The following is a 25,588-nucleotide window of genomic DNA, read 5'->3' on the forward strand; positions in this document are numbered from 1 at the left end:
TGACTTTTTTCCTTCACAAAGACTATATAATGGCTATTCAGGATTCGTGTAATACAATTATCCTCATCCTAGCTCCTTCACATCATCATCATCATCATCATCATCATCATCATCATCATCATCATCATCATCATCATCATCATCATCATCTTCTTCTTCTTCTTCTTCATCATCATCATCATCATCATCACCATCATCATCATCATCATCATCATCACTAATCCTCGCCATTATTTGTTGTTAGTGTTTTCACTGCGGTGGTGGCGTTTTCGATTGTTGTTACTTTTTACAATTGTTTTCTTTATTTGACAAAACTCTGCACTCCAAGATACATACATTTAAAACTGACCATATTTTTTTCATCCCAGCTAACAACTTAATATTCAACAAAATCTTCGCGCTCACCAACGCATCAACGTAGCAGACCGCCACACAGCCCCAAGTTGAAACATTGCAACAACACCTTCACCGGAACTACAACACCGATCATATGTGTGTTTATATATGGTTTGAATGTCCGTGGGTTCTGTGTGTTGCCCTTCCACACAGCATACTACCTCTACCTATCTCAAGATAGGCCACGCGGGTCGGTTGATAATCGTTGCACATCGGCATTGAGAACAGCACTTTAGGTTCTGGTATACAGACTGGACACTCTTGGTGCAAAAGACAATCGATTTTACCGTCAAGGGAGGATTGCCGTCCATGCCAGCAGCTGAGCCTATAATGGATTAATTGAAGACTTCCAGAATGTAAAACAAAAGTGTTGTTGTGCATTTTTCTACACGCAAAAACACACACAATAAAAGCACTACTTTCTTCAAAGGAGACGGTTGGTGGGTTTTCAAATTCTTCTTTCCGTTTTGTGGTGCTTATAGTTCTTTGAAGAAGAATACTCCCCGGCTTTTGAACTATACACGCCTGCTAAGAAAAAGGAACATTCCCTCTGCAGAGGCTAAGGAACAGGGAAAAGAACCCTCCTATATATAATTATATCTGTATGAACTTCCGACAATTAGTTGTGAATACAATAATGTATGTGTGTGTTTGTGTTTGTTTGTGTGTGTGTGTGTGTGTGTTTGTGTGTGTGTGTGTGTGTGTTTGTGAGTGCGGGCGGTGCGTGTGTGCGTATGGTTGTCTGTCTGTATGGGACCGTGTGCATATTAGTGATGACTGGTGTTGGGCAGGTCGTTTCCATCTATATGTGTGGACTGTACTTGCCGTTTTCCACAAGTGAGGAAACACCCCAATAACATAGCAGTAAAAGGGCATAATGTTCAACTTGATGTAAACATCCGTCTTTGGGTAACAAGTAAGGTTGTGTACATTTTGAATTTCTGTTAAAAAAAAAGAGAAAAAAGGCATATGTATGTGATGTGGGTATATTGCATCAGTTAATACGTTTGTAAGCCTATGTATATGTTTGCAACTCATTTCACACGCACGCACGCACGCACTACCCCAAGAACTACACCCATTGGGCATCCAGATCCAGATCCAGAACTGATCTTTCAGGTTTGCAAGCTTGTATTCTATTTTTATACAGAATTGTATTTTAATTTCCAGACTATTTTGTATTCTGTGTTTCAGTTTTGAAAGATGCTTATAGAACGAGAGTCGGATTTTTCGATGAAAAAAAAAAAGAATATATCCTTAATGTTGCACACATACGAAGGCATTCCGTGTTTAAGTCGTCTCCATTTTCAAGTCCTCATTAACAACGCGCAGCAGACCTCACGGTAAAGTAACACCCTGCAAAGTCAAGTCCACCCACTTCAAGTAGGGTCGAGCGTTTATTTCAACAACCCTTAAAAAGATGGATACAAATGGTGTGTTTTTTTAAGTTTATTTCAACAACTCTTCAGTAATGGAGAAAAATGGTGGTTTTTTTTGTAGAGAAACTAGAAAAAGAGGGAAAAGAAATTCAATTAAACATACGCGTCAACCTTGAAGCGATATGTTGTGTGCCAGTGAACTTGTTATGCGTGTATTATATAAACATGAACAACTAGGGCAAAATGTCAAAACTCATTCATGCTCATTTTTGACAAAGTTCACACAGCTTGCTTCGGAAGTAGGCCAAATAAAAATATATGTTGGTTTAGGGTAACCCGACCGACCCTATTTTTTCCCGCCGACCCTAAAACTTGTTTTCATTTCTCAAAAAAAACAAAAAAAAACTGTTGGCACATTTTGCGAGACTAAGGGAAGTAACCTCCTTATCCTATGATACGTGAGAGAGACACCCGTGAGATAATAATCGTTCAAATCACACGTGTGTATATCATGTAAATGAGGTCATGTCAAGCAAGTCTGGCAGGGACCTGTTTTTCCACTGCTGATGATGCCAAAGTCACCGAGACAAACGTCATTATAGAAACAAAAATTGCGCTCGCTAATTACCCTCGATGAATCTCTAACACGTCACGCCACACTTTCAGAGTGACGTTTCTTTGTTTTGACGTAGTAGTTTGCACGAGGCTTTAGAAGAGATATGGGTTCCAAAACAAGCGTCTTCAATTTAACTGCCTCGACTGCAAGACATTTTCAGTAAAATACATGTAAGTACAGTATGTAGGATAAACAGAATACTACATGGCTTGCTGTGTCGTACCAGATTTACACTCGTTGCTTTTTCAAATAGTGAACAGCTCGCTTTCGCTCGCAGTTCAATATTTAAAAAAAAAACTCGTGTAAATCTGGTACGACACAAATAAAATTGACTAAATAAAAATAAAAATTAAATAAAATTAAATAAAAACTCGACCTACCGACCCTTTTTTTTTTGTTCACGTTACCCTAAACCAACATATATTTTTGTTTGGCCTAAGCCCCGTGAAAGTTAGGTCACATTCCAATAACGTTTATTTTTATTTTATTTTAATGTTAATAATGTTGAAGTGTTACGTTTGTCTTTATGTTCATGCGCAACTTCTATCATTTCTCATGTTTGAGACAATAAAGTTTATTTTATTTTATTTTATTTTAAAACGAATATTAACATTTGTAAGGCCCTGTTGTACACCTCTCACAACTGTGGCTGTAATGTTTTACTGAATAAGCGCGCAGCAGTGTCGTTCTTCGACTTTGTATTGATAATGAACACTAAACAAGCTACAATATGCGTTTTACAATTTCGAAATCAGTGCTTTGTCCGTGTGATAAACTGTTGAAATCAATCAATTGTCGTAAAGCCTAGTACCCGAAAAGTGCGAAGATTCTCAATAATTACAGTCCGACCTGCTTCATAAACGTTATATATCTTCTGTTTTCCTGGTGTCTTTATGTACCGGTGAATCATCTTCGTCTTTTTCTTCATCTTCTTTTTCTTCATCTTCTTGTTCTTCTTCTTGTTCTTCTTCTTATTATTATTCGTCTTCTGCGCTCGTGGTCTACCACTCCCACGTACACTCAATTTTCTTACGAGTGGAATCGGTTTGACAGGTAATATTTCAAAAATAGTGTTCCAAATTCAAGAAAGCAAGCTTGGCTAAACACGAAGACGCACTGAGAGAACCATAACAGTGGGTTAATGAATTTGAGGCAAAAAGCCATAATTGTGACTGTAAAATTCGATTTAATCCGCATGTCCATGTTCAAGGGGCATAACTACGTTGGGAACTGTTTACCCCGCCATTCAGGCAGCCATGCGCCGCTTTCGGGGGAAGCATGCTGGGTATTTTCGTGTTTCTATAACCCACCGAACTCGGATATGGATTACAGGATCTATTCCGTGAGCACTTGAAGTTTGCCGCGTTCATAGCCCAAGGCGTTATTTTAACCCGACTAAACGTCAACACAAAGTCGCCTAACAATTCACTCACCACCACAGAAAAAGGGCACCCAGGCACCCACCCGACGGCGCACGGCCTGCGAGAGTTGCATTTTGTTTCGGAAAAGGTCTCGGTCACCCTGTCGACGGCAAAAGTGGCAGGTTCGTGTGATGTAAGATCACAGGCTGTCTGCAGATTGCAGCCTCTGCAGTATTGGATCACAGTGGCCCGTGCTCTGCACGTGCAAAACGCTGAGTGCGATATACTTCGACGAATAGTGCGATAAATTGTAATATACAGCGCAAACCTCGTTTTCATCAAGGAATGAATATGCAATGCGGGTGATATAGTGAAATACTTGTCCTTTCACTGATATGTAGGTCTGTTTTTGTGTGACTGACGAACTGATGACAGTTGTTGACAATGGTTGTGCTTCAACGAAGAAATCCAGAGATGGGATAATAATTGACAGGCGTGAGATTTTACCTGTGCAAATAAGGTAAGGCGACATCTGTATGTAAACAGAGGTAAAAGGAAAGCTGGAGAGTATTTCAGTGCAGCTGCTGTCATTTTTGACTTGCAAAAAAAAGTTATTCCGTTCGTTCGTTCGATCGTTCGTTCGTTCGTTCGTTCGTTCGTTCGTTAGTTAGTTAGTTAGGTGGCGAGTTAGTTCCCATGGCTTTTGTTTTCGGCCGTCATTTCTTTTAATTCCGTGGAAAATCACAATCGCCCAAAAGATGCAGAAAAAAGCTGGACCTGAGTGCTGCAGAAAAGTATTGTTTATATTTGTTGTTTGTTTGTTTGTTTCTTTGTAGTATTTTTATATTGTTTGTTTGTTACTTTTTCTTCCGTTAGATCCCGTCCGCCCATTTCTGAGTCCTGTTGTTTCTGATTTTCTTATGTTCTTATTTTGATCAATTTCAAAAAGACACCGTTTCTGTTCACTCTACAGTATATACAATACATGTAATTTCTTTTAGGAAATTGGTTAGTTAGTAAGCTAGTTACTGGGTTGAGGTAGTAAGACAAATGGTGAAACCACATATATGTTACTTTGTCCTTGAATGTGTAAATTCAAGCAAGATCAGTAAGAAAATCATTTTTTTACTTTGAGAGAATTTGAAAGGCACCGAAAGAGTATGAGCTACGGTTGCTGTGTGTTAGATAGGACGATTCATATAGGAATACATCATTACACACATTCTTGGCTGCCCCAACGTCCGTCTGAAGGGTTTGCTTTTAAACTAGTGTGTTTTCATTGATTGTTTGTAATCCTTGATAGTGCATGCGTAAAAGAGTTTACAAGACTCCTTTATTACAAGTGTGTTCCTACGTTTGTAAAATGCAATGCCCCCCCAAAAATCCATGACGTGGCCTACAATATCTAATTGTACGTTTTTGACAGGCAAGTAGGTATATGTATCTGTAATACTACTCTTACACTGTGCCGAATTGCCCTTGCGAATAGAATTTTCCAATAATTCACAATAATCGGGACATGGTCGCAAGACATTCGTAAATGTTCTTAACCATTCGCCACCATTCGTCTCTTGTTTTGAACATAGCAACATGTTCCTAATATTCGCAAAGAAGTCATATTCTTAACTTTTTTTGCAACGTTCTTGTAAGATTTCGCAAGACATTCGATCGTAATCATCGCAATGTATTCGTAACGCTCGCAAGGCATTCGCAACCATTCGTTATGCCTGTCTCACACTGTGCTGAATATCCTTGCGAACATTCGTAATCATCGCAATGTATTCGTCAGGCTCGCAAGGCATTCGCAAACATTCGTTATGCCTGTCTTACACTGTGCCGAATATCCTTGCGAATATAGATTCGTATGCATTCGCAATGATTAGTAGACATTCGCAAGCACTCGCAACCATTCGTAAGACATTCGCAAGGATTCGTAAGGCTTCGTATGGTCAATATTTTTCATGTCCATTAGTCTCTTTTTTTTGGCCAAATACAACATGTTCATATACACATTTCTTGCGAATGTCTTAAGAATAGTTGCGAGTGCTTGCGAATGCGTACCGATCATGCGAACGCCTTGCGAGCGCTACGAATACCTTTACGATGATTACGAATGGCTTGCGAATACTGAAGAATATGCATTCCTTGCGAATCATTGGGAGCATGTTGCTAATATTCGCAACAAGAGACGAATGGTGGCGAATGGTTAAGAACATTTACGAATGTCTTGCGACCATGTCCCGATCATTACGAATTATTGGTGAATTCTATTCGCAAGGGAAATTCGGCACAGTGTAAGAGCAGTATTACGAACAATGCGAATTGCATAATCGTTTTATTCGTAAAATGTTTGCAAGCACTCGCAACACTCGCAAGGCCACTCGCAACGTTCGTAATACATCCGCAAGACATTCGTATATGGATTTGTATGCATTCGCAATGATTGGTAAGGCTTCGAATTTTCAATATTTTTTCCTGTCTATTCGCCTCTTTTTTTTCTGAATACAACATGTTCATATTCGCAAGGATATTCGGCACAGTGTAAGACAGGCCTAAGTAAAATGGATCAAAGCAGTAAACTCTCTGTGGATTTACTTTTAGACCTTCGTGACAATACAGAGGTCCAGAAGCACTACGTGTAGCCTATACGTGTACGATGTAGATTTTGACGTCAATTACATTAATTTTGGTGACGTTAGAATATATATTTGATGACGGTACACATACACGTACACGTTCTGAGAAAAAACACTTTCTTGACCTCTCGTGAAGGGCCTGGATGGAACACGGATGGCGTTATCAATTTTTACCCAATCAGTCACCGAGAACAAGCACAAAACACTCGAATATTGGCCGAAATTCTTACGCCATACCAGCAGCAAAGATAAAATGAAAACAGGCGCGCCGCTGACATTTGGCGGAAGACAGCAGACATTTAATCAAACACAAGATTTCTCTGTCGCTTCCTCTTCAGGAAGAAGGTTAGAACAATAGCCGGAGACATAAGAGTGCTGAGAGCTTGCAGCTATTTCTTCGCATCGGAAAGGACGGGGTCGGCCTGAACTTGCGCCCAGAAAAACATTGGGAGGATTACATCGTGTTGAAAAATGCTTACGCCACGAGGAGGTATAAGTAGGAGAAGTGGTACCCCCGCTACTTTTTCGCTCTCTCTCTACCACTCTTCCTGTCGTTGTTGCGGTGGTTTTGCTAGTTACGTGAAAAACGTGACTGCTTTCGTTGATGATTTCGCTGCGTGTTGGTCTTTGGTAAACTTGGTAAGATGTGTTTTTGGTTTAACTTTGTTTGGTCTGTTCCTATTTCGGTTCTTCTCAGTGCAAATGTCAGGATTTTTACCCTTGCTTTTTGTTCTGTTGGTGATCGTCGCGGGTGGAGTCTGAATGCCAACATAAATAAATGTCCATGCTTGCCTTGCTAGCAGAAAATATGCATAAAATGTCAAAGGGGAAAATTAATTATTTTTGGTTTGTATTTTTGGGTTTCCCACAGATTTCCCACAAAACGGACAAGAAACAAAATGCAACGACGACTTATTCCTCAAGGGATCAACTTCGTACCAGCCAGCACAATGAAGACGTTGTTCTTTCTTTTTTGTGTCTTTTCCTCCATTCTTCAATACACATTAGCCCGTCACGCTTCACACCATGACGTCATCAATGACGTCAACAGGAACCACCATCAAAGACACGTTGACGCAAAAGAATACGCGCATCAAAATTCCCAAAAAAGATCCAGCCTGTTACACAATCGGGATGTGCGAAGAAAAAATGACGCAGAGAACTCTGATTTCTCACGAACAAAGGAGTTGGATTATTCAGATTTTGACCCGACGCATTACGCCAACGCGGGGAGGAGAGAGAATGCGGACTACTCAGAATATGACCCATATTTTCAAGGCGATGAGAGTGCAAGAGACGCGGAGTCTGTGTCATGGGGGAGGTATGACAGCCCCTGGGAGGCACCCCTCTTTCAGTGGATGAAGTACCCCTCGCTATCCCACCGTCCTTTGTCCAAATGGACACCTCGCGCTGTTCATCGAGACGACGAGATCCACGGAGCTTCTCGCCGAGCGTCACGTGAACGAGACCTGAAACTCCAGCACCAAGGTGCACACCGAGACCACGAGAATCACGGAGCTTCTCGCTCAGCGTCACGTGCTGGAGACTTGAAGCATCATCCGGATAACACTAACTCCTTGCCTCTGAGGGCTTCTCAACCTTTGACTTTGTCTCGACGCCGAGACAACGAGGGGGGAGACAACGCTGGGACGCGACATCACGGACACGCAGAAAGAACCCAGCATCCACCTCGGCCTCTGGGGTTGTCTCGCCGCCCTGAAGCCGATGATGAAGTCAACTCAGGAGACGATAGGCGTCGCTCTCCACATCAATTACATGGACACAGGGGGCTTCGACAGCACACTCAGCCTCCAACAGAAAGCTCCGACGTGGCAGCACTACTCGCAGAAATCCGACAACACCCTGATGGCGACTACGACGGGCGGACAGACAGAAGGGCGGAACATTCTCGTCCGCATTCACTCCACAACCGAGAAAGACACCACCAAGAGGCGAACTCTGGGGACTCTAACTCTAACCAAGACCCGAGAAGAGGAATCAACAACAACCCAGGCAGAAGTCTGAACAGTTTCGGTGACCCCCTCAGCAGTCTCCCTCACACGGGCGACGAGATTGTGTACAAACTTCCCTCCGAGACGGACGCCAGGCACCAGCCTTCGCCGATATCGCATGGCCGCAGGGGTCCACCGGTTTCCAGAGATTTCCTGGTCTTAGACCGCTTAAACGATGATGAGAATGACGAAGAGAGAGGAGCCAGTAACCGTCGCAGACCGGACCCCGACCATTTTTCTCCAAGGTCCCGGTTACAGACGGAAGAGAGTAGGTCTACTGTTTCGGGCTTCCGTGGTTCCAATCCTGAATATTTGCCTTCGACGGCAAGGCCAGACGATTCCGATAGAAGGAGAATCCTTGAAAGTATGGCGTCTCTTCACAACGCGGATCGTCACGATAGGCGATATGATTCAAGCCAGGATATGCTTGCCCTTTCGGGTGACGGTGACGATGTATCGTCAGGGGCGAGAAGGTCACGTCCTCACCATCAAGGTCAAGATCAAGGTCGTCGACATCAAGGTCATCACGAAGGTCACCGTGGTGAAGGTCGTGCGGAGAGTTCATCTTGCGGACGAGATCTGGAGACATGTAGACAGACGGAGGTGGAAAACAGGCTGCTGCAAAGAACTTATCAAGTGAGTGTGTATGTGTGTATCTATTTTATTTCTTATCTTCGCTCTATCTTCCTCTCTCCGTCTCATTATGTGTCTCTGTCTCTCTCTGTGTCTATCTCTTTCTGTCAGTGTCTCTGTCTCCGTCTCTCTTCTCGTCCGCCTGCCTTCCTCTCTTTCTGTCTAGGTCTCGTGTCCCCCCCCCCTCTCTCTCTCTCTCTCTCTCTCTCTCTCTCTCTCTCTCTCTCTCTCTCTCTCCTTTGTGCATATCGCGATCGTTTCGGACACCCCCCCCCTCCCAATCTGTGTACGGGCCGATGGCTTCACATTAAACCATTTCTGAGTTCTGAGTTCTCTCTCTCTGTCTTTGTCTGTCTTCCTGTTATTAGCTAATGACAATAAAGTGTCAAAGCGTCAAGCGTCTGTCTCTGTCTGTTTGTCTCTCTCTCTCTCTCTCTCTCTGAGTCTCTCTCTCTCTCTCTCTCTCTCTCTCTCTCTCTCTCTCTCTCTCTCTCGCTCAATCTCTCGCTCTCTTGTTTTTGTTTTGTTCATTGATTGCCCTTTCGAGACGAGGGTCGTGGTGTATGTGTGTGTGTGTGTGTGTGTGTGTGTACAGCGATTCAGACTAAACTACTGGACCGATCTTTATGAAATTTGACATGAGAGTTCCTGGGAATGATATTCCCGTTTTTTTCATTTTTTTGATAAATGCCTTTGATGACGTCATATCCGGCTTTTTGTGAAAGTTGAGGCGGCACTGTCACACCCTCATTTTTTTTTATTAAACAATCCAAAAATAATTTTATCTTATTCTTCGTCATTTTCTGATTCCAAAAACATATACATATGTTATATTTGAATTACAAACAAACTCAGTAAGCTAAAAAGAATAGACATACAGAAAAGCGTGTTATCCTGCTCAGCGCGACCACCGTACCGCACTATTCTGCATGGCGTGTCGATTTCACTGCCTTTGCCACGAACGGTGGACTGACGAAACTACGAGTATGCGGTCTTGGTGAAAAAAAGCAGTGCGTTCAGTTTCATTCTGTCAGTTCGACAGCTTGACTAAATGCATCCTGAACTCAGGTCAAAATGAGTTCGGCTCATTCTCTCCCTGACCGGACGCTACAGTCCTACGCGAATCTATCAAAACAAAAATACAGAGTTATCTCCCATATGGTTTTCGCGAGCACTGATCTAAATTTGAGATCAGTGTTCGCGAGATAAAACTGATTGCAGATTGGCCGACTTCGACAGTGATCTCCGTTCTGTTCTTCACAGTTATGACAAGGAACTTAGTCGATAAATATCGACAGGGGGCGGACAAATGGTTTACATGTGAAATGTGTGTATATGGGTGTGGTTCTGAAACAAACAAACAAACAAACCATGTGAACCCCCCCATCCCACCGCTCGCAGGCTGAACGACTGACGTCACATGTCGCTTCGGTCTTTTCCAGAAGAACACCGCGTGTACATAATACACAATTCGATCGCGTAGCACTGCCAATGCACATTTTCGCAACGAAAACCGTGCTACTGTTTCTTGTGTGTTAAATCTGAAAGCAATATAAGTGAACGAACAATTGAAAACTGATATCACGTTACTAAACTCCCAAAAGTAATAAATTACTTCTGACTGCGGTACACAATACATTTTCAAAGCAATTTTTATTATTTTCAAGACAAAAAAAATACAACGGAAAAAAAATGCAAGCAACAACAATTTTTTTTAAAGTACAGACTAAATACTGAAGCTCTCTATTTCTCTTTAGTATGTTGGATTCAGGTGTACTTACTCACAGTTGCAGACAGATACAGATTCAAACACGTGTCGAGCGTAAAACAAAAAGTGAAACTAGAGAATAACATGAACCTGAAAACTTTTAAAATATTTGTACCCAGCACCAAGAGAGATTATTGTAAAAAAAAAAAAAAATGTAATACAAAGTGTGTGAGTTCTACATAAGACAGGAGAATTTACATAGCAACAGAAAACATGCTTGTAAATCACTGAGCACCAACAGTTAAAAATCACTATCGCTCACCTCATGCAGACTGAAATGCAAACCTGCACACATACATACACACAAACAAGGGGGGAGCATCCGTGGACAGGCACTAATGATATGATCAACTGCATATGTAGCTAACTTTGCCCGTCTCACACCTTGTTAATGTTAGTGTCACTGGTACGCAACCTGTTCTTCATGCTCTACTCTTTCCACCCGCGCTGCACCTTGTCCATCATTGACATTGTCCTCAGCTTGTGGTGGACTCGGATTTAAAAAAAAAAAGCAGGACAGCATTTTCGAAAACATCTTCTTGCACTTTCAAAGAAATGTCAAATGCATAAACTGTGTCATAAAAAAGCACAGGCACTGTATCATTGATTTGGCACTGTTGCAGAAAGTCCTTGTCATCAGCTTTCATTTTGGCAGAGCAAGCGACACCCACAGTCCGACGAAAAATGTCCTGCATGTCAAGGAACATTTGCACAATGTTGTCTTTGACAAATGTCAGTCCTCCTCGGTTAAGCACCGTTGTCATGTCAGTTGAAGAATCACAATCACTTTCTGACAGCTCACTGAACCTCAGTGCTTCTAAACAGCGCAGTTTCTCGTATCTGTATGCACCTTTCTTGAGGCCCCAAACTTTCTTTTTTAGTTTCTTCACCACACTCCCAGCAACATACCTGATCACATCCTTCCTCACACACTGGCACCGGTCGGTCATTCGCGTTGTCTTCCTGTTTGCACCCATAGGTTGCTTCGACCAGCCTTTCAAACATCCTGAGGCAAATGGAAGCTGATGCATGAGTCGACTTGGTGACCTCTGTAATGCTTGCATGGCTTGCGTAGTACAATGAGTGAGCCTTTTCCTTGGCCGCGTTCCGGAACTTCCCTCGTAGACCAAGGCATGACTCAAACACCTGAAGTTTGTCCCGAAGAACAGCACCTGTCAAACAGACCACAAAGTCTTACACTTGAACACATACAATAGAACCACCTTTGTATTACCTCAAACAATCTGAGAAAGCGGGTCTTTAAAAGGAGGCAGTCTTAAAATGAAGGAAAATTTACAGAAGTTATGCACAGACAAACTGACAAAATAAGGTCTTAAAAGGGAGGGATTATCAAATTGGGGGGGGGGGGGGGTGGTCCACTGTATATATATATATATACAATAATAGATTTTTATTAGTCCATATCTTGGGATAATTCCCTGCCTCGTATAACTTTAAAAGAAAGGCAAACACACACACCATTGTATCCAAAAAGAACACTTGCACATTGACAAGTCTGGAATGTGTACGCGAATGATCAACAATAATTACACGTATGCCATACAGGGAGCACTGCTTACTTGTCATGTATATATGACAGCTTATTCTCAGCGTAACTGAATAACTTGAAATTTAAACTTGAAATTGTTTTACATTATAAGCAAAAGTGAAAACACTACTCCAACAAAATTGTATTCATTCATACAGTGTTTCCCTAAACACTTACAGTCCAAGGTTTTAACATGGCTTCACAGATCAGCTGACAGGCATTCATTTTCTGCAATCTCACTGCACACCTCTTCCAAAAGTGGAACTGTCACCTGTTGACATTTAAAAACACATGTAAATGTACACACAGTGACACAATAAAAAATCATGCGTAATGAGAATTATCCAAAAATATTATATGATGCACTGGTGTCAAATGTGTTATGGTATTTTATGTTATCACAGAATCTAAGTCTTGAAAAATACACATGTTCACACAAAAATATGGCAAATACCACATGAGACTGAAATATACACAAATCTGCAGTAACTTGACTGAGAAATCACAAGCGGGTGTAGTTGTAGGCATCACAATCACAAGACAAACAAATTCTGCCTTTATGTTTAATATTTTTCAACAATAAATGTTGCAAATGTAACGAATAACTTCTCACCTTTTGTGAAATAATACTTTGAGCTTGACACACTTCTGACTGTACAGGGGTTTTCATCAACAACAAAAGTGGTGCTTGCTTCCTGAAACAAAATTATTCAATGATGAAAAGAACTGAATGTGGCAGTGTTCAAAGTGATATTCAAACTTGTATACAACTATCAGTACCTATACTGTAAAACGAGAAGGCTATAGTATGTGTCATTCAGTGTTTTGTGCTGTAACAATGAAATGCAATCAATGCAAGTTCTTGTAGTCTAGAAATAAATACAACAATAATTTCAATTGAAACCACAAACTAGTCAAATAAATTGTGTAAATAGTTGGACAAAGAGATGCTTATTAACCCAGGGAAATAACAGGATTTCTTAGCAAAACTTTCCCAACCCAATTACCTGATTCAGTCCGACTTTTCTGCTTTTAACACTTACTTTCAGTTTCACTAGAATATATCACAACTACAAGAATAACAATGGAACAGGAATGAGATTTTGTTTTGTTTTTGTAAACTACATCAGGATTTAACTAGTTTGGAAGCTCTGCTTACATACAAAATACAGACAGTGACGTTCAATCGTGGTGGCTGATCAGATCAGTGCACTGACTGAGACGGACGATTCGATTTGATCGCTTCACCACGCCTTTCCAACTATGTGCTCCCATACAGTTTTGGTAGATACATGCTTGTGCAAGTATGTTATTAGTATTACCAATATGAATCTTATTTTCCTTTCGATGGTCAGTTTTACTCACCTCTGTAACGGCAGTCACCTCTGCGAATGCTGTCGAAGAATCTAACCGAAAGTAAACATTCTGGGAATCTACGCGCATCGGCCTTGACGCAAGTTCAATACTGAGCCAATGAGCGCCGCGCGGCGCGGCGATCCAGTCTATCTCTTTTGAGGCCTTGCAAGGTTTTGACGGCAACAATAATTGTTGTAGTTCTCTAAGACTTTATTTCTGTTTGATTTGTAATATGTTGGGAAGACATATTTATCAATTGATCAACAAAATAAAACATAATAAAAAACGACACAACGTACGTACATTGTTAAAATTATTATTGGCCAACGTTGAACATTTAACGAAGGCCTCAATCTTCCCGCACCGTGGACCAGATTAGTCTAGTAGGTGCTTGATTTTGGTATTTTGATTTTACATAACATTAAACCTGTCTTGGGGTTTATGGTCATGGCAACAGCCATAATTAAATTATATCATGTATAATATTACATTTCAGCATATTTGAATTACATGTCATCATACCAAACTGTCATACATTTTTATTCCCACATCATTCTGATTGATCACAACCAAACCTACTATCAGTGGACACATCCAAATGTAAGCGCCTGTTCTTGACAACTTTTATTCGATCTAAAAATAGCAACTTGCTGGGTCCTTTGTCGCCAACAGACACTGTTTGGCCTGTAGGTAAAATGTACAATGTATTTTCTGATTTGTGCACAAAAGCTTTTTTTCTTTTTTTCTTTTTTTTAACATAACAATGTTTAATGTCACTGTATGTTTAAAAGACCATGGTCATATTTGTAAAAAAAAATGTTAAATTAGAAAATAAATAACATTTTGGTTCATGATTTTTCCTACACCTGTGCTGAAAATAAGAAATAAAAATGTCGGTATATAAGTCACTCAAATACAGCAAGCTATGAATGGCTCGGTTTGAGTTTGTTGCAGTTGACCCTGCACAATGCGACGTATCATGTTTTTGTTAAACAATTTTGACGTCACCCCTCCCATAGGGTGACGTATTTCACAACTTCCTGTGTTACACAAACTCTGTGATGACCAATTTTGACGTCACCCCTCCCATAGGGTGACGGATTTCACAACTTTCTACAGATGAACAATGTTGCCTTCACCCCTCCCATAGGGTGACGGATGTCACAACTTCCTGTGTACACAAACTGATGACGTATTTAACAACAAAATGGCGCTGCCCATGGTCAACCTCTAAACTATCCGTATAGAATGGGGGCGATAATAAAGACATCGTTCTAAGGGCAAAACAAGTCGAAATTATGGGACTGCTGCCGGAGACCGTAATATATGGTTTCATCACTGTCAACTGGTTACAGAAAAAATCGTCTGCTCCAGTTAGCGCCGAAACCAAACGGTTGATTATCACGTGACACTTTTGCCACATTTAGAGTTGTTTGCACAGTACTCATACAGCCGCGAAAAATAGCTCGCTTGAAACTGTCTTACATATCAATTCCTTTTGTAATTTAAAAATTACAAAACACCATGAAAAATCATTGCTTTTTGTAAACCAGGGTCAACCTGACACTTTGAGAACTGTTGAACCCGTTTCATGTGAAAGTTAAACTATCTATCTATAATCCATTTTTTACAGAACGTCAATGTTGACCAATTTTTTCAGATAGACTGGGAAGTGTGTGTGTGTGTGTGTGTGTGTGTGTGTGTGTGTGTGTGTGTGTGTCTGTGTCTGGGTGTCTGTGTCTCTGTGTCTGTGTGTGCTTGCTTGCTTGCGCGCGTGTGTGTTGGTGTGTGTGTGTGTGTGTGTGTGTGTGTGTGTGTGTGTGTGTGTATACAGCAATTCCAGGAAAACTACCACAGAGATTTTTATGGAACGTAACACACGCAATCTATCAGATTTACCCCACAAATGTTTTTTTCTCTTTTTTCGATAAATTTCGTTGATGACATTATATCCGGCTTTTTGCAAAAGTTGAGGCCGCACTGTGGTAACTTCATTTTTCAATCAAGTTTCCTTCTTGCTTTTAGCTCCAATGTTAGAAAAAAAAGTATAGTTTTAATAAATACAATATTTCGTTGGATTCCGTAAGAATCCCCCTAACATTGCTTTTTGTAAACCCGGGTCAACCTGACACTTTGAGAACTGTTGAACCCGTTTCATGTGAAAGTTAAACTATCTATCTATAATCCATTTTTTACAGTACGTCAATGTTGACCAAATTTTTCAGATAGACTGGGAAGTGTGTGTGTGTGTGTGTGTGTGTGTGTGTGTGTGTGTGTGTCTGTCTGTCTGTCTGTCTGTCTGTCTGTGTCTATCTGTCTGTCTGTGTGTCTGTGCGTGCTTGCGCGCGCGTGTGTGTGTGTGTGTGTGTATGTGTGTATACAGCAATTCCAGGAAAACTACCTCAGAGATTTTTATGGAACGTAAATCTATCAGATTTACCCCACAAATGTTTTTCTCTTTTTTCGATAAATTTCGTTGATGACGTTATATCCGGCTTTTTGCAAAAGTTGAGGCCGCACTGTGGTAACTTCATTTTTCAATCAAGTTGTTTGAAATGTTAGACAAACAATCTTTGACTCAGCCCGGACTATGGGATTGAAGTTTAGGTAGGAAGCTCAAAAACTCATTTATGCTCATTACAATTCTAAAAAAACAAAAAACTGTCACAAACATATTCAAAGTTGATTCAGATCGCATTGCATTCATCATTTCCTGAAAAAAATATAGATATGTAATTTCGAAAAATGTGCTCAAATTAATTACAAAATCTGTTAATGCAAATAAGGTTCTTAGTCGCATGACTCGCCGAGACCAGATCAGCCTATCTCAACCCATCTCAGTTGACGGGTTTTGGCTAGCCGGGCCGACATCTTGGTGATGACTGATTCACGGTTTTCAGTGTTAGTCTTTGAGTTTTAGGCGTACAGATTGACTAAATGTTTTTTCAGTGATATTGCTTGACGTGACTTACTTTTCTTGTTACAGAAAAACTTGGAGTCTCTAAAAAGAGTTCTGACGGAGGGCTTAAACCAAATGATCGCCAGCCCCACGCAGTTGATCGATCGGAACCTCTGTGACGTCATTGAGGTTGCGTCATACGCTGCGTCACAGCGCCATGACATCACAAGGTCAGATTACGCCGCAAGACAGACGTCAGACCGTGTTTTGATAGACGACGACAGAAGGCAAAGCTCAAGGTTGCATCACGATCATTCTAGAACACGTCACGGCAACTCTCAAAACATCGACGACGAGGACGATGATGACGATGATGACGCGTTTACGGATCTGCGTAAGTTTTCGGAGGATGGCATTGAACTTGTTGATGCCACGGACGACAACTCTGATGATTTTGTTATCGATCAGAGAGTTCCTCCCATTGAACCGTCCAATTCTCGGCGACAGGATCACAGACAAGGTCAAGGTCAAACGGGTCGAACAAATCACCACGGTCACGTGACCCTTGACAGCAGCAGACGACAGAGAGGAAGGGTGTCCTCCCGTGGGGTGGACGATGGTGTTGTTGATGACAACGACGACAACGACGACGAGGAGGGGGAGGAGGAGGAGGGGGAGGAGGAGGATAGCGGTGAACTTGATGTGGGAGATAACAACGAAGAAGATGCGCAGAAGGTAGATAATGTGTGAGATGGTGTTTGAAATGGGTGTGCTTCTTGGCTCTTCATTGTTTATCAATCTCTTTATCTTTCAGCTTGTCTCTCTCTGTCTGTCTCTCTCAGTCATTCTGTCTATCTCGGTCTGTCTTTCTTTAGATCTGTCCGTGTGTACGTTCGTGTGTGTGTGTGTGTGTGTTTGTGTGTATGTGAGGACGGATGTCAGTACGGAGGTTTGTTTGTTTCGGGTTGGAAGTATGGGGTCGGTTGGGTAGTGGTGGATGGAGGTGGGGGGGGGGGGGCGGGGGGGCGTAAGATAGAACCCTTTCAGAAAATCTCACAGCAACATCACAACACACACATACACACACACACACACACACACACACACACAGCGGCCTTCTGTTGCTTGTATAAGACCACGATGCAGCAAAATCTCAACGAATAGTCATTGCAAGATGCACCGACGCTGCAAAGATACGACACCGAAGAAGGGGCAGACACACACAAACTCACAGATTCTTCACGGACGCCAAACATACGTAACCCGGGACATTACGGTGTTATTTGCAGTCGGGCAATCGCCAGAAGAGCAGATAACCCAGGACATTCTTCCTGTTTTCTGGCGGGTGCATGTGGCTGACCTTTCCTTGGCGTACACAAATATCCCCCGGAGGGAAGTGCAAAAAAGTGCAGCCCCCAATGTGCCGCAGGATGCAGAGTATAAAAAGCGAATTATGAAGAATATACTGCGGTGCATGCATGCTTTAGTAATTCCCTCGCTGGGTTTTGCCGACTGGGGGGAAGGGTAAACATTTCGGGCTTCGCACTTGTTGGAGTGGGGCGGAAAACATCAAAAAGGTCCATGGATTACCAGGTCAATATGAACGTGCATTGCAGACATTTCTGTGAGCGAATAGATTGTATTGTATGACTCTTTGCATCTTCATCTTCAAGCGCTCTGTCTGTCCTTTGTGTGAAGTCGTTTGTTACCGCCGGGTAATAATTAAGTGGCACCAGGCGTGTTCCTCTGGAACAAAAGATTGTGAGATTGATATTCGGTATGAGACAATTGATTCAAAATGGTGGCAGTTGGGACTGCATATCGTCGAGGTAACTGACCTATGAAGAAGTCGTTCTACAGTGGAACCCCCCTTTTAAGACCTCCAAAAATCTTAAACAAATCAGGTCTTAAAAATGGGGGGGGGGGGTCTTTAAATGGGGGTTCCACTGTATACGAATTCTGAGTGTGTATGAGTATCTCAGTGTCTGTCACGTCCTGTCTCTGTCTGTCTGCCTCTTCGTCCGTCTATCCATTCGTCCGTCCGACGTCCGTCATCAAGTTGTCTGTATGTCGGTCGATCGTTCGGTCTCCCTTGTCTCCGGCTGTCATAAAACAAAGTATGTATGTCAGAAATACCAGTATACCAGCACCCCCCCCCCCCCCCCTTCCTCGCGTCTCCTTGATATGAACACGATGATTTTGTTGTTAGTATTCGTAAGTATATCTACACATTTTATTATAAATGACCGTGAGCTATAGTGAGAATGTGGCGATTCATAAGTGAGTGTGGTTGTTCTCTCTCCATATAATCATTGTTTAAGATTAATAATTGAACGTTACTATCAGTATCAAACATAAACGAGTCTAAACTTCAAACACAGCGAAATAATTTCTCTGCACAGGTGTGGCGTTCGTGGAAACAGCAGAAGCAGGAAGAAATGGACCACCTGAGCGAGGAGTGCAGGCTTGGTCCGTGGACCGACTGGTCCAGTCCTCTCGGCTTCGGTGTCATAGAGAGACGACGCTTTCCTCTGGCGGAGAACGAAAAATGCAAAGAACAAGCGGAGCAGGCCGAGTTGGTGATGAGGGTCGACATTTCGGTTTTCAATTGTAGGTTATAGTGTGTGTGAGTGTGTGTGTGTGTGTGTGTGTGTGTCAATATGTGTGTGTGCCAATATGTGTGTGTGCCAATGTGTGTGTCAATGTGTGTGTGTGTGTGCCAATATGTGTGTGTGTCGTGTGTGTGTGTGTGTGTGTGAGTGAGCCCTAGTGGGGGAGGTGTAGGGAAATAGGACTGAAATACTATAGTAGTCTGTATACATAAGTCTGTCTGGTTTTTTTGTGACCTCGATATTTTTCCGTGTTTTTGTGTGTTTTAGTTTCTAATATGAAACTGAGAGTGCTATTGCGACAGACGGGGAAGGTAAAGAGTGAAAAACAGCGTGAGTCTTGGTATGGAATGGGTGTGTTTTCATAGTCGCCTTGAACTTTTTTTCTCTCAGTATATCAGAGGGCAGAAGTGTTGATTATAAGCGCCTGCGTCTCTCTCTCTCTCTCTCTCTCTCTCTCTCTCTCTCTCTCTCTCTCTCTCTCTCTCTCTCTCTCTCTCTCTCTCTCTCTTTTTCCCCCCCTCTCTCTCTATCTTTCTTTCTCTCTCTCTATCTTTCTCTCTTTCTCTCAGTCTTTATCCCCTCTCTCTTTGTCTCTATCTCTCTCTCTATCTCTCTCTCTCTCTCTCTTTTTCTTTCTCTCTCTCTCTCTCTCTCTCTCTCTCTCTCTCTCTCTCTCTCTCTCTCTGTTTGTGTCTGTCTGAGAGCCCGCAAATCATGGAAATCATCATGCGTCCATTCCTATGCAGCTTATTTCATGTTACCACCTTGGAAGGCAAAGAACCCGCTTTCAGACACTGACATAACGAAAAACAAAACCACTAAAGGCAACATCTCTTCTTTCAAGACGACACATCCTACAATGCTTCAAAGCAAGTAGATCAAGACTATGGCCACCAGACACTTAGAACCCTTTCGTAGGCGGGCACAGACATAACGAAAAACAAAACCACAGAAGGCAACATCTCTTCTTTCAAGACGACACATCCTACAATGCTTCAAAGCAAGTAGATCAAGACTATGGCCACCAGACACTTAGAACCCTTTCGTAGGCGGGCACTGACATAACGAAAAACAAAGCCACTAAAGGCAACATCTCTTCTTTCAAGACGACACATCCTACAATGCTTCAAAGCAAGTAGATCAAGACTCAGTATTGCCATCAGACACTTAGAACCCTTTCGTAGGCGGGCACTGACATAACGAAAAACAAAACCACTAAAGGCAACATCTCTTCTTTCAAGACGACACATCCTACAATGCTTCAAAGCAAGTAGATCAAGACTCAGTATTGCCATCAGACACTTAGAACCCTTTCGTAGGCGGGCACAGACATAACGAAAAACAAAACCACAGACGGCAGTATTCTCTTCTTCCAGCCCACACATACTAAAACCAAAGCACTTCTTAAAGCAACGTCTCTTCTTTTCCAGCCAACCACACGTACTACAAGGCTCCGGAAGAGGTAGGTCAAGACTTCGAAGCTGACTTCACGCGCTCGGTCAAGCCTCGTGACCTACTTCTGGTCCTGGACGCCTCGGGCAGCATCGAGGAGGAGGACTTCGAACTCATGCGTGAAGGGGTGGACGTCATGGTTAGCTTGTTTTGTGGCGGTTTCGGTTCCAACGCCAACAACAACCGCCTGGCCATTCTGGTGTTCGCCTCTGAGATACAAGTCGTCCACAGGTGAAGAAAAAAGACACATTGCTTCTCGCCCATGGCGATCATGCACACCATCATTATCTGTCAAGCGTATAAACTCACAAACGAACATTTTTCATGTGTTCTTTCTCTTTGCCGTCAGACATCCGGCTTTTGAAAGAGAGGGCCAAGCAGACATGTTAAAATGTATTAACATTTTGATTTGGGCTTGATGAATATTTAACCTACCTGCTCAAATTAAAGTTCGAATATTACGGTTCGCATTCACCAGTAGGTAATATTTCACCTTAAATGTACAGGTTCAGCGACGATCAGTCGCAGGAAACTTTGCGACAAGTCATTGCCAATATGTCGCAGCCCAACGGCAACACTTGTACGGGTGACGCACTCAAGTTGGCGAGGGAAGTGCTTTTTGGACAGGACAGAGGTAAGTGGCAATAACGACCAGGACTGGATCTGAGCGGGGGGGGGGGGGGGGGGCGGCAGGGGGCGGGTCCCCCGGGTTCCGGTAGCCCACCCACCCCCACCACCCGAAGCCCTCGGCCACCCCCTGTACCTTTGTAGTCAAGGAGAGACCCAAAATACCCCTTTCGAGTTCTAAATTATAACAGCGTGGGTAGCCCCTCCCGCTCATGCACTTGGTCCAGCCCTGAAGACTGTACTATTTTGGCTTCGAGATGCAGGATACACCTGAACAGCCGACAAAATAGACGATATTCGGTATGGCTCTGTCAGGGTTTGTATGCGCTGCCGTAGAGTTGTATCCCTTGAAGGTGTGTCAAGTTGTAATAACAACCACGATAGGGTCAGACTGAACAATGAGCTCCAATACATGTGCCATTTCTTCGAAAGTAAAAGGCATCACATCGATTGGACACTGCTTCATGGCACATCGATCGGAGCTCGTTGTTGACTGTGACGCTATCGGTGTGTTTACAACTTGACTCAGGTTCAAGGAACACAACTCTACCACAGCGAACGACAACCCCGACAAGTTGGAAAACGTCCATTATGTTGTGTTCTGCACTGCGAAATGATGTGCATTGGACTGAGAAGATATTAATTAACACACATTTTAATATGTGCTCTCTGAGAAGTATTTTGTACAAGGGAATATGATTCCTGTACATGTTTCACAAGCGCACCCGCAAACACACACACACACACATACACACACACACACACACAAACACACACACACACAAACACACAGTCATATGTTTCTATTACTTAATACCCACATTGACGTCATTGAAATACGTCATCCCTTGACGTCACATTGTTCATTCCAGGATCACGACCAGGCGTCGCTCACGACACGCTAATCGTCACGGACGGTCACTCCAACTGCGGGGATGTAACCATCCAGGAAGGGGCACAACTCCTGCAGAACGTGTCCAACGTTTTCGCCCTTGGCGTCGGCATCGCCAACGACACCGAAGCGCGCTGGGAGCTGAACTCCGTGGTTTCCAATAGCAACCCAAGACACATCTTCTCCCTGGCGAGGTTCCAGGATTTCAAAGACATGCTGGAGAGCATTGAAGACAGGCAGGAAACTTTGCCTTGTTTTCCCATCATTGATACCACAACCACAGCAGTTCCTGATCGTACGCGCGAGGGCTAACACTGTGGGTGACATTTTTAAAGGGTTAGGCTTGATTGAGGTTTTGAGAGGAGCCCTTTTTGAATGGTGGTTTTCAGACGTGAGTATAGGAACGGAACGAATGAATGAATGCACAGAGTGAAACCTTTTCACTCCCGAATATACGGAGGTGTAAAGACGGGAAAGTAAAAAGCCTGAAAACGAGAAGATGAAAACGAAGAAGAAGATAAGGAAGGAGTCGAGGAAAATCTTCAAACTCCTCAAAGAAGAGGACTAGCTCTGATGTGATTTGTTTCGTAAAGACTGGCCCGACAGATTGTGACAACACACTCGATCTGTCGATATAATGCCTTGTATTGGTAGTTTTTCTTGTCATGTATGGTAATACCGTGACACAGCCACCAAAACAGTGCAGCGTGAATTCGTGGTCAGTCCTGAACAAAGACTCGTGTGGCCCGGGGAAGAGGCTGTGAAAATGGCAATGTTAGTAGGGGAAGGGCTCCTAATATGGACCGGCTCCTAATATGGACCCCCTTCTGTTCTGACAAACTAACGGCGCTAGAGCGCTAAAAAAAAGTTTTATTCGCTGTATTCACCCTCTCTGGATAACTTGCACATGTCAAAACAGTTGCAGAAACACACATCTCAAAACCGTTAGGCTTTTTCTCTTTTTTTCACTTTTGGCAGCGTTCACTCTAAATTTGCTGCCTAAAACGGACTCGTTTCTGTCCACAGCCAAAGCTTTTATCACACGAAAATTGCTATATATGACAGCTAAAACCGTATTTGTTACATTTTAGCAGTGTTGACCCCGAGTTTCTACTGCAAACAAAAAAATAATAGCAAAATCTCAAAGTATGTGCGAGTCCCCTAATATGGACCACCTTCAACAAATCGAAGAAAATAAAAGCTAAAGGCTATTTTCATTAATTCATTAAGAAGCTTGCTGGAAATAACCTATAACTAGCCCTCGAGATTTAAAAAAATGCATCAAAAAGTCTTCTTTTCGTGATAGTTGATAATTTCACTTATTTTCACTCTGTTTTTGATAAGCTTCTTTAGTTTCCTGGTGTGCTTCAAATAATGCTCTCATCAACCCGAAACAGATAAATCTAGAGCATATTTTTGATTAGTCTGACTTGTACACTAAGTTGTATCATGTTATTTTGAAATATAGGGGGCTTTTTACAGTGATTCGTGAAGGCCACTTCACTGGTCCATATTAGGCGCCCAGGCTCCTAATATGGACCCTTTGTGATTTGTTCTGTGTTTAATTTTTGCTGAATGTCTATCAAAGCTATTTCACTCTAATTAGGCCTAACGGTTAACCTAAGAGAGAAGGACTACCAAACACAAAATGAAACTTCTTCGCAAGAAAACAAGCTAGTTATCAGCATGAAACAAAAATTAGTGGTCCATATTAGGAGCCCTTCCCCTAACTCTTCCTTTTTAAAATTGTTATTCTTCTAGGAGTGTCCATTGTCATTTTGATACCTGCTTTTCACAAAACAACGGAGTGGTGTCGAAGGACGTAGTGGGTGTGTGTTTAACGCCTAATTGGACAAATAAACCGGTGATATTTTTGTTCTAGTTCTTGTCGGAGGACAGAAGTGTATGTTTTTTTTTGCGCTAGCCTCAACTAGTGGGGAAAATACAACTTTATAATATTAATGTTGGTTAAGTCTCTCCACAATACGGAGAAGCACAGAGTGCAGGCATGAAATCACAAAAGTGTTAAAATAAAATAAACGTTTAAAAAAAACCACTTGAAAGCAGTGATCCAGAACCGAAACTTTTTTGAAAAAATGATACAAAAGCGAGCATTATGTGGTATAATTAGACAATGTCAACAATGGTATCCAGATCAAACTATGAAAATGCCGCATATGCCGGCGCCGATTCGGAGAAAAACTCCAATGCCCGGCAGATGTTGTTACTTATACACAGCCCTGAACTCGGTGAAGTGGTGAGTATTTTACTCACCCATGGCGAGTAGAAACATGTAATTGGCGAGTAGACATGTTCATCTACTCGCCAAATACGAGTAAAGTTGCTGAAACAAATGGTTGGTTTGGCGAGTAAAATTTCCTTTCTGGCTAGTCAATTTTGAGAAGAGCAAGCCAAAGGCTAGTGCACCATTTTGGGGACTTTCAGGGCTGATACAGAAGTGGAGAAAGGCTGTGACGTACGTAGTATTTAGTGTTTGTTGCAAAGAATGTTGCAATGTTGCATCTGACGAAAAATTCTACTCGTAGGCCCTGGGATGAGTAATTAGGATTTGGTGCGCGGACTCGGTTAGTATTTCCAAGCGTTGTGCCCCGCTTTAGTGTGTCACGTGTTCGACAAGTTAAAACCACGACGCTGAAAAATCCTGACGGAGTTATTTCCGGATAACGTCTCTAGTTGAGCGTGTACCAAAGTTCAAGTGCTGTATCACAATAATTAGTCAGTTGTAATGTCGTGTATTTGTCACGCACTTCCTGCGTTAGTCTAAAAACACAAGTTGGGAAATCCGTGTGTATCACTTTAGTAATGATCGACTTTATCCTGCGAAAGATTTTGACTTTAGCCTTAATGAAAACCTTCATTATGCAAAACTGATAAATTAGTTTATATCTTGGCAGTAGTGATAATTAATATCAATATATAACCTGTATATTTGTTAATGGTACTTTCTAAATGTAAATATCTAAATGTGTTTATTTAATGATCACATTTATTTGTATAGCTTTGGCCTGGAACTCGAAGATAGAATACAGCATGGATACGTACGAAACCTTCTTGATTTTTTTTTATGTGAAGCTGTCACCATGAAAGCGTTGGTAGCTGAGTTGCATTCTGAATTATTCAAATCAGTTTTTGTTATTTTCAATGTTACGTCAACAGAATGCAGTGGTTTTGAGATGTTGGCCGTGTTAATTTATTGTTGGTTGTTCACCAAAGATTTGATATTTTGTTCAGTGAATTAAAATAAAGATTGAATTCCGCATGTTTTCTCTCTCTCTCTCTCTCTCTCTCTCTCTCTCTCTCTCTCTCTCTCTCTCTCTCTCTCTCTCTCTCTCTCTCTCTCTCTCTCTCTCTCTCTCACGGTGATGTCAGCTCGGACTGT

At 42.2% G+C, this 25,588-nt stretch overlaps 1 protein-coding gene and 1 long non-coding RNA gene across 3 annotated transcripts; one reads left to right on the plus strand and one right to left on the minus strand.

Annotated features, from left to right (window-relative positions):
• The first annotated feature begins 3,874 nt into the window (after positions 1 to 3,874).
• On the plus strand, positions 3,875 to 25,466 carry LOC138948858 (sarcoplasmic reticulum histidine-rich calcium-binding protein-like). 2 transcript variants are annotated; one of them, XM_070320480.1, is made up of 7 exons: positions 3,875 to 4,272; positions 7,260 to 9,036; positions 16,693 to 17,340; positions 19,008 to 19,215; positions 20,648 to 20,900; positions 21,176 to 21,303; positions 22,169 to 25,466. In XM_070320480.1, the coding sequence occupies exons 1-7, from the start codon at positions 4,181 to 4,183 to the stop codon at positions 22,498 to 22,500; spliced, it is 3,438 nt and encodes a 1,145-aa protein (XP_070176581.1). In that variant the 5' UTR covers positions 3,875 to 4,180; the 3' UTR covers positions 22,501 to 25,466. The 2 variants fall into 2 exon arrangements, with proteins under 2 accessions (XP_070176581.1, XP_070176582.1); XM_070320481.1 differs by lacking the exon at positions 3,875 to 4,272 and adding an exon at positions 6,880 to 7,027.
• On the minus strand, positions 10,406 to 14,901 carry LOC138948857 (uncharacterized). Its single transcript, XR_011450103.1, has 4 exons — positions 13,716 to 14,901; positions 12,964 to 13,045; positions 12,528 to 12,621; positions 10,406 to 11,973 (listed from the first exon to the last, which is right to left on the minus strand). It is a non-coding gene; the product is annotated as an uncharacterized lncRNA (long non-coding RNA).
• Positions 25,467 to 25,588: the final 122 nt, after the last annotated feature.

This window comes from Littorina saxatilis, linkage group LG15 (genome assembly GCF_037325665.1).
Source record: "Littorina saxatilis isolate snail1 linkage group LG15, US_GU_Lsax_2.0, whole genome shotgun sequence".
In the NCBI taxonomy this organism is placed as follows: domain Eukaryota; kingdom Metazoa; phylum Mollusca; class Gastropoda; order Littorinimorpha; family Littorinidae; genus Littorina; species Littorina saxatilis.

Bases quoted from the DNA above. Each gene is read 5' to 3' on its own strand.
- LOC138948858 (XM_070320480.1), top strand. From the start codon at position 4,181: ATGACAGTTGTTGACAATGGTTGTGCTTCAACGAAGAAATCCAGAGAT. The intron at 9,037-16,692 runs GTGAGTGTGTAT...TTCTTGTTACAG, and splicing joins TGCTGCAAAGAACTTATCAA to AAAAACTTGGAGTCTCTAAA. The intron at 21,304-22,168 runs GTAAGTGGCAAT...TGTTCATTCCAG, and splicing joins GCTTTTTGGACAGGACAGAG to GATCACGACCAGGCGTCGCT.